Source organism: Echinops telfairi, unplaced genomic scaffold (assembly GCF_000313985.2).
Source record: "Echinops telfairi isolate 266 unplaced genomic scaffold, ASM31398v2 ScPeMD7_2010;HRSCAF=2546, whole genome shotgun sequence".
In the NCBI taxonomy this organism is placed as follows: Eukaryota; Metazoa; Chordata; class Mammalia; order Afrosoricida; family Tenrecidae; genus Echinops; species Echinops telfairi.
In genome coordinates, this window is record NW_022105908.1 from 8,245,595 (window position 1) to 8,259,064 (window position 13,470).

Here is a 13,470-nt window from a genome sequence, read left to right on the forward strand (position 1 = left end):
GAGCAGGTATGATGTATCCAAGTATCTTGTTTGAGTCTACCTCCCTCTTCCTCCTTACCTTGATCCAGAAAGGACACAAGGTTGTTAATGTTAAATCCTTTTTCTTTTTTAACAAGCTGCTCAATAATCTTCTTACCTCCCCCGTCCCCAGTCCTCACCCCCAGCAGTTTTATTGGCACAACAAGTGTTATTTCTTTAATTCTATCTGCTCTTGAGCATTTAGACAGCAACCCCCATTTATCAGGGAACCCCCTCATGCCCCATCTTCCCCAGAGAGGCTCAGCCTCTCAACCTGAAGGAGTCCCTCCGCCTTGCTAGGCCCTGGTCTCAGGGCATCCCTGAGAGGCCCAAAGTCACCAGCAGGTGCCTGGGCGAGAGACAGCAAACACCAGGAGCATGGATTTTGGTTGGAGCCCCATGTGAGGGTCTAGTTTCAGTCTCTATGTCCTTGAGTGGAGAAAGAGCAACAATGCCTTTCTCTCGGATTATTGTGAGGATAACGCTCTTAAGTAGGGATTATGTCAGGAGGGTACAGAGCTGAGAAAATTTTCAGGGAAATTCTAAACTCCAGACCCTTAATGTAGATGCTGACCGAGCGTGTTCTCAGGAAACACCAGAGGCTGGGAGGCTGGCAGGCTACACCCCTAGGTGGTCACTGAGGACGGAGGTTCCGCAAAGGGCCTGGGCATCATGGCAGCAGGGAGATATGTTCTATCTGGGACCCAGAGGAATAAGGAACCTGTTGGAGGTCCAGGTGTGCTATACCATTGGCTCCTATTTCCTCACTCCCCTGACGGGGCAGCTGAAGTCTGCAGACAGCTCAGGCGATCACCCCCACTACCCTCGGGGATCTTGGGACCAGTCTGTTGCCCGGGCCTGACAGGTCCTTGATGGGATGTCTTTTCCTACAGATCTGCTAGTGTATGGGGTCTGGGAGACAGGTGGGGCTAAGGAAGGGGGCAACTTCCAGAATCTTCTTCGCGCTACCCTCTAGGCCAGTGGTTCTCAACCTTCCTAATGCTGTGGCCCTTTAATACAATTCCACATGTTATGGTGACCCCCCAACCATAAAATTATTTTCATTGCTACTTCATCACTGTAACTTTGCTACTGTGATGAATCAGGCAGCCCTTGCGAAAGATTGAGAACTGATGTTGTAGGCTAACCACTCCACGTACTTCCCGGGGCACCCCCAATAGAAAGGCATTTTATCACTGAATGATTAAATGACAGCCTCATGCTAAGCTTGCTGCCTTCCCATCTGGCCTCCCCTGGGACCTTGCTCCATCCCACATCCTCTCCCTCAAACTTGTGTCTTCCAGTGGCCCCACCTCCAACCACCCCATGCTGGCAGATATGGGGTGAAAGGAGGAAAGCCCATCCTCCTGGCTACACCCAGTCTTCTCCAAGAAGTGGCCAGCAGGCACTCCCTCTGCTGTCCCCCCTCCCGCTCAGCCGGTCAGGCCTGAGGGCTCTCCATTTCACACATTCCAGTGACTTTCTTGCAGGCTTTGAAGCGGTTCATTTTGGTTCCACCCCCTTCTGGGAAGTTGCCTCTCCATGCCATAGAGACTGAATCAGAATCTGCATTTGAACAAGAGCCAAAAAGAAAAAAAAAAATCCACCCCCCCACCCGGCCCAAAGAATCACCTGAAGATCATGTAGATTCTGATCCAGTATATCTGGAGTGGAAAGGCAAATTCTCCCCAGGGCGTCGAGCCAGACCAAAGCCTGCCAGAGACCTGTGCCTAGAGCTGGGGACACTGCCCACCCAGCTGATGACTGTGGTCTTCTGGAGGTGTTCTCCCCGCTCCCCCCCTACCCCACCCTCTGACCCTGAGGCTTCTCTGTCTCTCTCTCCCTATGCATCTTTGCCCTGCGTGCCCTGGGCTCAGTGATGTCCTAGCCGAGCCCTTGTAGTATGGTTCCCAGGGCAGGTGGGGCCCAGCCTGACTCTGGAGGGACAGGGGAACTGTGTTTGAGAACAGGAAGGTCGGCCCCCCCCCTCCCCCCCGAGTGAGAGCAGAAGAGGAAGGAGACCCAGGGACTTGGGAGATTCCTAAGCTGGAGGACTCCCCCCAGCTCGCCCCCTAGGGTCCAGCCTCTGCTCCTATCAGAGCCTTCCCCAGGGCCAGGGTGGGCTCTGAGCTGCAGGAGGGGAGGAGGGGAAGGGGGAGCAGGGGAAGGCCTAGTCGGAGGAGCCTCTAAGTCCATGTTCCAGTCCGGGAGGTCTCCGCCGCCGGGCTGGAGCCCTCGGAAGCTTGCCTGACCTTCAGCACAGCTATAAACAGCCCAGCCTGTCAGCGCTGCTAGCTGCTGCCCAAGAAACAGCACGCTGTGCTCCAGTGGCCTCAAAATTCCAGGAATTGCTGGCACAGCTGCCCCAGAACAGCCTCGACCTGTCCCCTTACCCTTCCTTGGGGTCTCTCTGTCTTCAGCACCCATCTGAGCATGGGAAAGATCGAGACCAGGCAATAGCAGAGGGACTGAGGCCTCAGGGCTGGTGCCCTGCACGGGCCCACAAGTCCATTGGGGTGAGGCTCTAAGGGATGGGGGTCACTAAGCAGAGAAGCCAGCCCTTTGTGGGCCCTGCTCAGTCCCATCATCCCCCCCAGCCTCTGATCTGAACCCCAGTGACCCCCACTTGCACAAGCGCCTGTGGAAAAACACCCTCACAAGGCATGCTCCCTGCCACCTGGGTGAGAAAACAGGCTAAGGAAGGCCCAGTGATTTTCCCAAGGGGCCATTCCTGGGGGTGGCTGAGCCAAATGAAAGCACTTGTCTCCTCAGACAGTCAAGGGCAGTGGGAACGATGGGTACCATCCCAGGCCTAGCCGCTGGCCTGAAAGGATGCAGTAGGGCAGGGGCCCAGCCCTTGAGTGGCTCCTTTGGTGGCTGCTCCTCCCCCACTTCCTGGAGCTTTGGCTGGGCTTGGGTGGGTGGGGTGAGAGGGCAGCTCACGTTACAGGCCCTGACACACCTGTCCGGGATAAATAAAGGCATTTCCCCTCCACCCTCCACTCTCCCCCTGAGCTCCCTTCTCTGTGGGCCCTCAAGCTTTGAACCCTTGCAGGGCAGGCCTCCATCATCCGCACTTTCTGGGAGGAGCTGAAGAGTGGGGTGGAGGGTGAGGAGAGGGAACTGCCTCTTAACCAGGGCAGGCAGGCCTTCTTCCATAGACTGCCTGCAGTGGACTGGGGGCAAGGGGTGGGCTGTTCCCCAATCTCTTGATCAAAGTCAGAGGGGTGAGGAAGGCAGGCTTGAGAGCTGGGAGCTTCCCAGGACACAGGAGCTCCCCCCCAAGCCATCCCCACCTCATGGCCAAGGTGGGCCTGGTTCTGGAGTGCCAGGGACCCTTCCCGCAGGCCCCGGTGGTGCAGTGGGCTGCAAAAGAAACTGCTAAGCACAGGGAGGAAGACGGACGTCTACTCCTGAGGAGAATTAAAGTCTCAGAACCCCCAGGGGCAGTTCTGCCCTGTTCTAGAGGGTCACCATGAGTCGGCATGGACTTGATGGCAGTGAGATGGGACCCACCCCCCACCCTGCCCGACCGGCCCCAGTCCTGCCTGCCTGATGGATCCTTTCCATCTTGAATGGGTGCCTTGGCTGGGAGCCCCGTGGAGCACCATCAAGCTCTGCCTCTGCCAGTGTCCCCACTGCAACAGGCCACCACCACCCCCCCTAGAGCCTGGCGCACAGGCTCTGTTGCCATGTTCTAGCTGCACCCTGCCCTTGGCAGACTGGGGGGCGGGGGCGAGTGGGTGAAGCAAGGTGGGAGCAAGCTTCCTGGTCCTGCACCCCCCGTTTTAGGGGGTGGTGATTTTGCTGCAGGAAGGCCTTGAGGGTCCCAGCAAAATCCCACCCTCCAGATGGATGGAGGGCCTGTGTGTTCACCCTTCCCGGGAAGCACAGAGCTTGGGACCCCCTAGCTCACAGCACCAGCAAGAGGCTCTGAGTCTAGGGAGGGTCTGAGCACCCGGTCTAGCAGGCTTCAAGGCCTTGTTGACTTGGGGTGGGCCCCTGAAGGGAGTCAGTGGCCATCATGTCCATCCCCTGATGCCCTGCCTGAGCAGCAGGTTCTATTTTTAAAAGTCCCCCTGGTCACTGGCTCCAGTGTATCCCTACATGCCGCCTCTCTGCAGGAGGACATTCCTCCTGCTGTCTAGCTTAAGGCCTCTGTGTTGCAATTTAAGCCCTCAGCCTGCTGGGGCCAGGTGGCACATAGGCCCTGGGTGAAGTCATTGGCTATCCTGGGTGTCACTGAACCAGGAGGGCTAATTTCTGTCCTCAGGGTTAAGGCAGAAGGCGCCAACAGGAGGCTCAAAGGATGGTGGGGTTGGAGGAAAGTTGGCCTCAGTCCCAAGTGTGAGAGGCCGGGGGAAAAGAGAGTCAGGGTGGATGGCCTACTTCATTCATTGGGAAGACCATGGGGTAGCAGCTATGTAGAGGCCTGGGTGGGCAATGCCCACTGGGGCCCAAATGCCCACACAAGCCCAGGAGAGGTGTACAGGTGCTGGGCTGTCCTTTTAGTGCAGGTCTATGGTCTCCAGGGCAGCAGACCTAGAAGGTGGGGACCGTGAGATGGAACAAGAAACTCACTGTATTGAGTCGGTTGCTGCCGACTCCTGGCAACCCCATAGGACAGGGTTGAACTGCCCCTGTGAGTGTCTGAGACTGTCACTCACCTGTCTCCCTTGAAGTGGCTGGTGGTTTTGAACTGCTGACCTTGGCGGTAGCAGCCCTACACATAACCCACCACACCACCAGAGCTCCTTAGAGGATGAAAGCCAAGGCTTTCCTGAGACCAGAGCCAGCCCAGCAGTCCCCGCCCACCCCGCACACTGGAGGAGTGTGGCCTCCTGGCTGTTTCAAGGTGGCCATGGCACCCCGGAAAGGGACTTCTTGGGGTCCCCTCAAGTGCTCACATAGATTCAAGAATCAAGACTGCTCATCCAGGGTGGATCCCTGGGCCCGTGCAGCACTGCCTGAGCCTGCTCACCTGCGCAGACCCCCTCATCTCTGCCAGGTCATCCCTGGGTGCCCACCTCAGTGCCCCACCCACCCCTGCCTAAAGCAAGTCTCTGCTGCCCTAGCAAAAAACCATCTCCCTATGTCCTGGGTAGGTCACCGCAGTGCCCCCCCCCCCCACTACATATACACACCCTCAGTCACGGCCGGGGGCCTCATCCTGCTCCTCAAACCCAACAGGCAAGGTTTGCCCCAACCTGCCACACACCTCACCACCTAGCCTGAAATGTGGGGGCTTTGGCCCAGCCCGTGACGAACTCTCAGGAGGGTCTTTTTCGGACACATATTCACTGAGCACCAACTCTGCTCTAGGCACCTAGTAGGTGCTAGGGAGACATCTCACTGCCACGAGTCGCTTCTGGCTCATAGCAACCCTGTAAGACAGGGTAGAACCGTTCTCTGTGCGTTTCTGAAACCGTAACTCTTGACTGGAGTAGAAAGCCCCGCCTCTCTCCCGAGGAGCAGCTGGTGGTTTTGAACTGCTGGCCTTGTGTTTAGCAGCCCAATGCTGATCCACTATGCCACCAGGACATAGCAGTGATGCAAACAATTTTCTACTCAGCGAGAGCTTGCTTTCAAGCACACCCTAGCTTAGTGACGCCTCTCTGGACCCCAGTGGCTCCTGGGAGGGGAAGGGCTTCAGTCAGTGTGGCAGTCCGCTGGGGCAGTGCTGCGCCCTGACTGTCCACACTGGGACACAGGTGTGTAGGGACATGAGGTGAGGTGGCTGGCAACACAGCCAGGGTGAGTGGAAAGGAGCCTGGCCAGTAGGGAGGCCCAGCCCAGGAGGCCACCAATGTGGGGTCCCTGGAGGGAGCTGATGTCACAGGTCTGAGTGGCTGCTGGAGCCCCCAAATCCAACCAGCTCAGCTCTGTACCTCAACAGGGCAGCAAAGGGCAGCAGTCTGGCTGTCCATTTATCTGGCCCCCTGACCGTCTATGACCTCTCCAGGCTAGGAAAGCTCTTGCCCCGCATCTAGGGAGATACTTCAGACTTGGGGCACTCAGAGCCCACCCTGCTCAGAAAGGACTTAAGATGCTCTACCCTCCTGCCCATTCCACAGACTCAGGAAAACACTGGCCACCTCTCCATGACCTGTCTCCCTCCTAAGTGGCTGGCCAGGGTGGGGTGGGTGGCCACACAGCTGTGGCAGAGGCTGGCAGTATTCGGCGAGCTCAGTCCCAACGCCTAGAGCCTCAAGAGGACAGACAGATGGACATACACACCCCCTCCTTAAATGTGCCCTGCCCCCTCGAGGGGCCAGGCTGTGCACACTCACCCGGGAGATGGTGAGAGGCATGTTGAAGTCCTTGCCCCCCTGCAAGCGGAAGCCCCAGGGTCCAGGCCCGGTTAGGGTCACACTGTAAGACATGCTGGAGTTGACAGCTACGGCTTCTGCAGAGAGAACAGACTCAGATGAGAACCTGAAGCACTTTACACCCCCAGCCCAGCCGCTGGCCCCAACCCCACTGCCCAGACTTGCCTGCTCTGTCCCCTGCTGCTTGGCCGGGCTGTGTGGAGTGCCCAAGAGCCTCCTAAGAATAGCTGAGTGAATGTCATGCACACTGATATCTGTTCTCGGCTACGCCCATAAATGGGTTGTAATCCTACACTGTGCCCGCCCGCCCGCCAGGGGCAGCCCATCTGTGTCCACCGTGACTCACACAGCTAATATAGCCCCTGGGGACCCAGCAGCACCCCCCAGGGGCAGCTAAAGGGCACTGGCCAAGTTGGTTGTCACCTCTGGCTCTCTGCATTCTCCTTCCTTCTGTCCCTTTGGGGAGCCCAAACTCACTCTCTCTGCTGAGCTGTGGCCCCTTCCACCTCGGGGTCCCAGAAAGACAGGGTGAGTTCCCTGGGGCAGGGTCTTTGTGGCTGGGGTCTTGATGGTTCAGTAGCTCTAGCGAGGACTTAGAGTGCACCCTAAGCAGGGTGGGGGCCTTGGTGATGCTGAGGCCTGGGTTGAGTCCCCAGCTGGTCGGGCCAATGGTTCAGCACAGGAGCCCAATGGCTGGACCCTTCACCCCCTTATGCCCTTACTACGGACAGGCTGCCAGCCTGCCTATGGGAGCCCTGGCTTAGAGAGCCTAAGGGACTTTTTCAAGGTTACACCGTGGGAGACTAGGACACTCAGTAGTCTGTGCTCATTCTATGACACTTCAGATAAGAGAGCCCAGAGGGTGGGGGACCTGGGGGGTGTGGGCACCGGCGCCTCCTGAAACCTTGGCTCAGAGGGGCTGGGGCCCTGCCCACATCCCTTGGCAAGTTCAGGGGCCAGGCCCAGGCCCCCAAGGTCTCTGGGGGCCCAGCGGTTATTCCTGGCTCTTCAAACGCATTTGTGCTTTGGAAAACTTGACAGCAGTCTAGAGAACTCCAGCTGCCGGTGTCCATGCCAGGCCCGTGCCCTTTGCCATGGAATGGGGGAGGGGGAGAAGTGCCATTTACTCAGCTGCTGGGAGCTGGGGCCAGAAGGGAGAGGGAGCCCTGCTTGGCGTGATCAGCCCCTACCCCTGAGCCAGTATGGTCTGGGTGGGAGCTCATGCCCTTTGGGACTTATGACTAATTCCTGCCGCTGTGCGTTTGGGGCCAAAATTACTACAGAAGTACTGTCCTAGGATAGATGTCAAGGCCCACTGTGGTCTAGAGAGCAAAGCCCAGGCCTGTTCTCTGGCTGGGGAAACTGCGGCTGGGGAGTGACTGTTGGGTGGGGCGATGAGGACTCAGAGAGGCCTGGGTGTGAGTTATTTCCCAGTTGCCAGCACCCGGCTGCACCCCCTGCCTCTGGCACCCGAGGCTTATCGATGGAAACTGCCCATGACCCTTCCTTGTAACGTGTTGGATGAGCTCCTCAGAGCTTCTGGTGGACATTCCGATGGCAAATGGACAGTGCTCGCTGGTGGCCCCAGCCCCCCAACTGGTGTCCAGGGCAACAGGTCCGGTTCTGTCTGGCACACACAAGTGCACTTTAGATGCCCCCATCTTCCAGGGTCACTGGGAAACTTGCCCCTGTTAACCAGTTGCCGACTCAGGGAAAACCCTCCCCACCCCCCCAACCCCACCCCCACCTCTCCACGTGTCCGAACAGCACTGCCCTCCACAGGGTTCCTAGGTGGTGACCGTTCAGAAACAGAGCACCAGACCTTCTGCACAAGCGTCTCTGGGTTAGTTTGAACCGTCAACGTCTTGGTAAGTAACCCAGCGCTTAGCCATTTGCCACTCAGAGATGTCCCTTGTCCACGTTTATAAGACCATCAAGTGGAAGAGACTGAGAAGGGACCAGTGTGCTGTGCACCCAGGCCACCACCTTCTCTGCCCTGCAGCCAGCCTTCCCTTTGAGGCCAGTACTTTGCAGCCAAGACTCCTGTCCTTTCCCCATACAATTCGCCAAGTCTACCTCCCACCCCACCCATCCTCAGTACCAGCCTCATCCCCTTTCCTACAGGAACTTGCTTTGCAAGCCCGGAGGTACCCAGCAGCGGGATAGCGACAGGAAGACAGGGACTTCACACGGGGAAGGCTGCGTTTGGCTACGTTTGGCTACGCCTGGACTTCGGCACCTCCCGAGGCTGACTTAAGAAAATGAAGGAGCAGCAGGGACCATCCTCTTCCAGAGAAAGTCAGCCCCCGTCATCTGCCTCCCCTGGGAGACCCAAAGGCAGGGAAGCCAGCTGGTACCCACTGGCTGCGTGGAGGCGGCTTCCTGAATGACGCAGAAGCACAATGGGCTTTACTTGTCCCCTCCCCCTCTGCCCTTTGAAGGAGTCAGGAGTGAGAATCCCAAGTAGCAGACGGGAGAAGGCAGAGAAGCTACTGGAAGCATCTAAGGCTGGCTCTGGCTCTCTCTCTCTCGCCGTAGCACCAATAGGCAGAGACCGGGTTTTTTTTTCAAAGGAGACCTTTGATTTTTATTTTCCTCCCCTGCCAGTCACCCAACCTTGGAGTGAGCTTCAACCATTGCTCTGAAACAGACCAGGGTAAGTGTGTGCTCGTGTGCTCAGCATGCATGCAGGTGTGTGTGCATGTGTGCGCATGTGCACAAATGTGGGTGCAGAGCAAAGTGGCATGCTGGGCAGTGCTCTGGAGAAGAGGCCAGAGCTGAGCCTCATGGTGCAGGGCTTGCACTGCAGGCAGAGAGAAGCAGCCAGTATATGCCCAGCCAGGGTGCAGAATCTGGCTGCGAGGCCTGGCTCCCAAACAGTAGATTTTTCCCACAGAGCCATCCCCACTGTTATTGCCTGAACAGTCGCACCGTGCAGCACACGAGGAGCTGCAGATGCTCCTGAGAAGTGGAGGCGGCGTCCTGTCTTCTGGCTGAACTGGCAGCATTAGAGGATGTGCAGCCTCACTTGATGGGAGCTGAAGTCTGGTGGCTCCGGGAGGGCCTGGAGCTGACTGGAACCTCAGGTGACAGGGATATTCCACAGCCTGCTGGCTCACAGGGCAATCCTGGCCTGCGTGTCAAAGGGACATGTGAGGGGCTGGATGTGTCCCAGAGGAAAGGGAGAGCCAACGGGGCATCCTATGCCTGGGAGTTCAGGCTGAGGGGCAGCCCCTTGATCTGAAAACAAACAGCACACATCTGCTTAGCTCCAGTACTGTTCTCGTGAGCGCAGTCTCCGTGGTTGAAGTCGCTGAGTGGGGAGGGGAGGGTGGCTTGGAAGGGGCAGAGATGGGCGCCCCCGCTCCCCCCAAGACGGAGGCAATTGAGGGAGAAGACTGCAGCGGGGGCCTTCTGCTGAGCCACAGCCAGCACGGTTTATGGCTCCCGTTGTACAGGCCCCTGGGGGTCTCATGGAGCTCCTCCCCAGGGTCTCCAGAACCCACCCAAAGCCTTCCTTGCTTTTCACAACCCACATTCTGCATTCACTCCCGGACCCTCCCCTGCTCCTGCTGCCCTGCAGCCTCCACCTCTGCCAGTCTTCTTCAGGGAACAGCAAGGCTGGCTGCACCAATCCCTCCTTAAACCATCCTGGGCCCTGGAGACTCCTCCCATGGGCTGCTCACCTTCTCCTACATCTCCTCCCTTCCCCTACTCTCCTGTCCCCTTGGCAGCTCCAGGGCCATTGAATGACACCCTGTCCCAGGACAGGCTGGTCCTTTTTATGCCTTCCTGCACTTGTCCAGGCTGTTTCCCCCTCTTAGGACACGCCTCCCCCCCCCACCCCCCGCCTTCTGCTACCACTCTCACCACCATGGAAAAATCCCAGCCTTACCATCACCATCCCTGAGAGGCCCTCACTGCTGGGGATTTACCCGCTTCCAGCATCTTGTGAGCTCCTACCTCCATGATGGTGCTTATCATTGGCTTGCTGTCCCAACCCCTCCCCTCCAGCCCATGCACCGTATCTCTCAAACCAGTCTGGGTGTTCTGGTCTCTGTGGCTGCTATCAGTGCTCAGGGATCAGAGGGGTGGGAGAGGGACAAAGACTCCACATTGACTGGTGGTCCTCAACCTCCCTGGGAAGCAGCTCTGGTGATATACTTAGGGGATCCTCAACCTCCCTGGGAAGCAGCTCTGGTGATAGATATACTTAGGGGATCCTCAACCTCCCGGGGAAGCAGCTCTGGTGATATACTTAGGGGATCGGTCTTTGCGCCAAAACAAACAAACTACCATAAAGTCAATTCCAACTCATAGGGACCTTATAGGACAGGGTAAAACCACCCTTTTAAGTTTCTGAGACTGTAACTCTTCATGGGTGTAGAAAGCCCTGTCTTTCTTCTGCAGAGTGGCCGGTAGTCTTGAACTGCTGACCTTCTGGCTAGTGCCCAATGCATAACCACTCTGCCACCAGGACTCCTGGTCTTTGGGGAATGAAGGAAGACAAGTGACTGAGGTTGTGGGCTTGCTGGGGAAGCCTGAGCGCTCAGGAGCTGGATAGATGGCCCAGTGGACACAGGGATATTCGTGGGGGTGAGTGGAGGGGCAGGGCTGGGAGTTGTCCACTGAGGGCCAGGGCAGCCCTGGGGGACTGTGCACATGGTGCTTCCAGTGTTCCAGAATATCGCCTTCTCTAATTGCCATCGACATTCCATTCCATAGGCACTTGGCCTGACAGCTGGCCTTCTTTTAATAGCCACAGTACTCTGGTGGACATCCTGATCTTGGGGCATTTATACCAAGTACAAATACAGCTTACAGTTGCCCCGGGACCCCTACCAGGTATGTTCCAGGCCTGGGCATTGGGGTTACACAGAGAGGTACACCAGGTTTGGTTACACACTCAGTTTAGAGTAAACCAACTGTGACTCGCTTAGCCACGTGCCCGAAGGTGTCACAGGAACACGTGTCATACGGATGCACGGCCACCATAGTCATACACGCTTACATGCTTACCACATGACGACAGTGGAGCCACCACAGATGCCTGCTACCTAGGTGCACAGTCATATAACCTTAGCGTATGCGCACACACACACACACACACACACACACACTTGGGTCCTGCTCAAAGCATCTGGAAGTCACATAGGCCATCAGGAGCCACGGCCAACCAACGAAAACCTGGGAGGTACAGGGTAGGGGTAATTCCCAGAGGCCACTGGGCCTGCCCTTGAGAACAAGCCCCCCTCAGTGACTTGCCCATTCTCCCCACCCCTTTCCACGTGGGCAGTGGGCAGGCCCACTCACCTTCTGGGCAGTCTCTGTTTCCCATCCCCGGGGCCTGGGTGTTGGGTTGGCATCCATGCTCTCCAGGTCCTGCCCTCGGGGGCACCGTCCGCTCACTTGCTGGGTATACCCACTGGTGGCCGTGACTTCTGTGTCTGTCCAGCCCTGGGGGAGGTCAGAGAGTCCTGTGAGCTGGGAGGGACATTCCGCAGCCTTGTCCCTGTCTTCTCTTTCACCATGATCCAGCATGGAGGGATGCTGGCTACCACGCCGTGCCAGCATGTATCCATGTGTGCGTGAAAGAGACAGAGGGGATGAGTGTGGGAGAAAGTGAAGATGCGCTTGTATGTGGGAGAGAGAGAGCATACATGTGTGAGGGGGGGAAATGTGTGTGACAGTGAAGATACTTGAGAGATCGTGAACGTGTGTACGTGGAAGTGTGTACACTGAGAGATGGTGAAAATGCGTACCTGAGAGTATGTGAGAGAGAAAGATGGTGTTTGACAGAGTATTAAGTGTGTGAGAGAATAAAGTAAATTTGTATGCCATTGAACGTATGCGTGAGAGAGAGGGAAAATGGGTGTGTAAGAGAGGGAAAGTGTGTGTGTAAGAGAGAAAGTGCTGTGTACGTCTTCTTAAACGTGTGGGTATTAATATTCTGTGTGATATGCCCTCGTGAGGATCCATTAAGAGATAAGATTCACTCCTGATAATTCACAAAAATGGTTCAAGGAAGGAAGTTCCTAACAACAAATCTCCGCCTGCCACCTGCAACCCCCAGGGGTAGGGACCTGTGGGAGAGAAGCATTCGCCGGCCCTCCAAGGTAATGGATGAGGCCCTCAGAGGGCCCTGGAGGCAGAATGGAGGTTCCTGAGGTTGGCTGGGGCAGAAGCCTTCCTCCGGGAGTTTCCCTCGGCCTCCGGCCTGAGGGGAGGCACTGCTGCAGGAAGGGAGATGCCAGGGACACCAACAATCCTTGGGCTCAGTACCCAGGCATGGCACGCCATACCTAGCCCATAATCTGAGAGAGAATGGTTCTTCATTTTTAGAGGTGGGCCCAGAGGTTGAGTGACTCATCCACGCTCACGCAGTGAGTGGTAGTGCCCCGGGGGAGTGAGCGCAGGGCTCCAGGGCCAGGGTGTCTCCTGCTGTGTCCTGTGGACACCTTGAGAGACTCCATTCTAAGATTATGAGGTCATTGGAGGCTGGCCTGGGGCTCTAAGCCACTGTCCTAGTTTACTCTCAGTGTCCCTGAGTCTATTCTGCCTCATAAGATACCCCCCACCCCAGCCCGCCCCAATAGGACAGAGTAGAACTGCTCCTTTGAGTTTCCGAGGCTGGAAATCTTTACAGGGGAAAACTGCCTCGTTTTTCTCCCAAGGTGCACCTGGTGGGTTTGAACTGCTGACCTTGTGGTTAGCAGCCCAATAAGGGGCCCACTACAACACCAGGGGTCCTTAATCGTGCCTATAGGTGAAGATAATGAAAAGAGTATGGGGAGTTTCTGGCAGGTTTTCTTGCCCGCTGTCTAGAGTCTGTAGTGTCCCAAGCCCTGAGTCTCAGAGGCACCCCTCCTGGAGCACTGAGGATGACCAGGTACAAGCCAGCAGAGGCCCGAGGCCCTTACCATGTCACTCTCGGAACCCAGGGATGCCTGGCGCCTCCGCCCGGAGATCCAGCTGAGGTCCGAGGCCTGGCTGCTCAATGTGGAGTGACGAGTGGAGCGGTAGCTGGTGTAAGGCTGAGCCCGTTGGCCCGACACGCCCAGCAGCATCCCCAGGCAGGGCAGGTGCTGGGCGATGGCCATTCTGTGGGACAGTACAGCTGGTT

The 13,470-nt window shown here is 57.1% G+C and overlaps 2 protein-coding genes and 1 long non-coding RNA gene across 11 annotated transcripts in view; 1 reads left to right on the forward strand and 2 right to left on the reverse strand.

The window, feature by feature from the left end:
• Positions 1–6,615, reverse strand: part of LDB3 (LIM domain binding 3) — a 30,673-nt gene extending 24,058 nt beyond the window's left edge. For 2 of the 4 annotated variants that reach the window (XM_045293376.1, XM_045293377.1), the window contains exons 1-2: positions 6,513–6,615; positions 6,309–6,424 (exon numbers count right to left, since the gene is read on the reverse strand). In XM_045293376.1, coding sequence (XP_045149311.1) covers positions 6,309–6,401 — 93 coding nt within the window. In that variant the 5' untranslated portion in view covers positions 6,402–6,424; positions 6,513–6,615. The remainder of the gene's footprint in view (positions 1–6,308; positions 6,425–6,512) is intronic. The other 2 variants (XM_013006305.2, XM_045293375.1) reach the window with 1 other exon arrangement.
• A 179-nt stretch (positions 6,616–6,794) lies between these two features.
• The window catches only part of LOC123522081, a 12,870-nt gene continuing 6,194 nt past the window's right edge, over positions 6,795–13,470 (forward strand). For both annotated transcript variants that reach the window (XR_006680378.1, XR_006680379.1), the window contains exons 1-4: positions 6,795–6,875; positions 8,130–8,215; positions 8,472–8,645; positions 8,955–9,003. This is a non-coding gene — a long non-coding RNA (uncharacterized LOC123522081). The remainder of the gene's footprint in view (positions 6,876–8,129; positions 8,216–8,471; positions 8,646–8,954; positions 9,004–13,470) is intronic.
• The window catches only part of OPN4 (opsin 4), an 11,622-nt gene continuing 7,065 nt past the window's right edge, over positions 8,914–13,470 (reverse strand). For 4 of the 5 annotated variants that reach the window (XM_045293489.1, XM_045293490.1, XM_045293488.1 and 1 more), the window contains 3 exons: positions 13,268–13,448; positions 11,661–11,804; positions 8,914–9,587 (listed from right to left, as the gene is read on the reverse strand). In XM_045293489.1, the coding sequence (XP_045149424.1) occupies positions 9,549–9,587; positions 11,661–11,804; positions 13,268–13,448 (364 nt within the window). In that variant the 3' untranslated portion in view covers positions 8,914–9,548. The remainder of the gene's footprint in view (positions 9,588–11,660; positions 11,805–13,267; positions 13,449–13,470) is intronic. The other variant, XM_045293487.1, reaches the window with a different exon arrangement.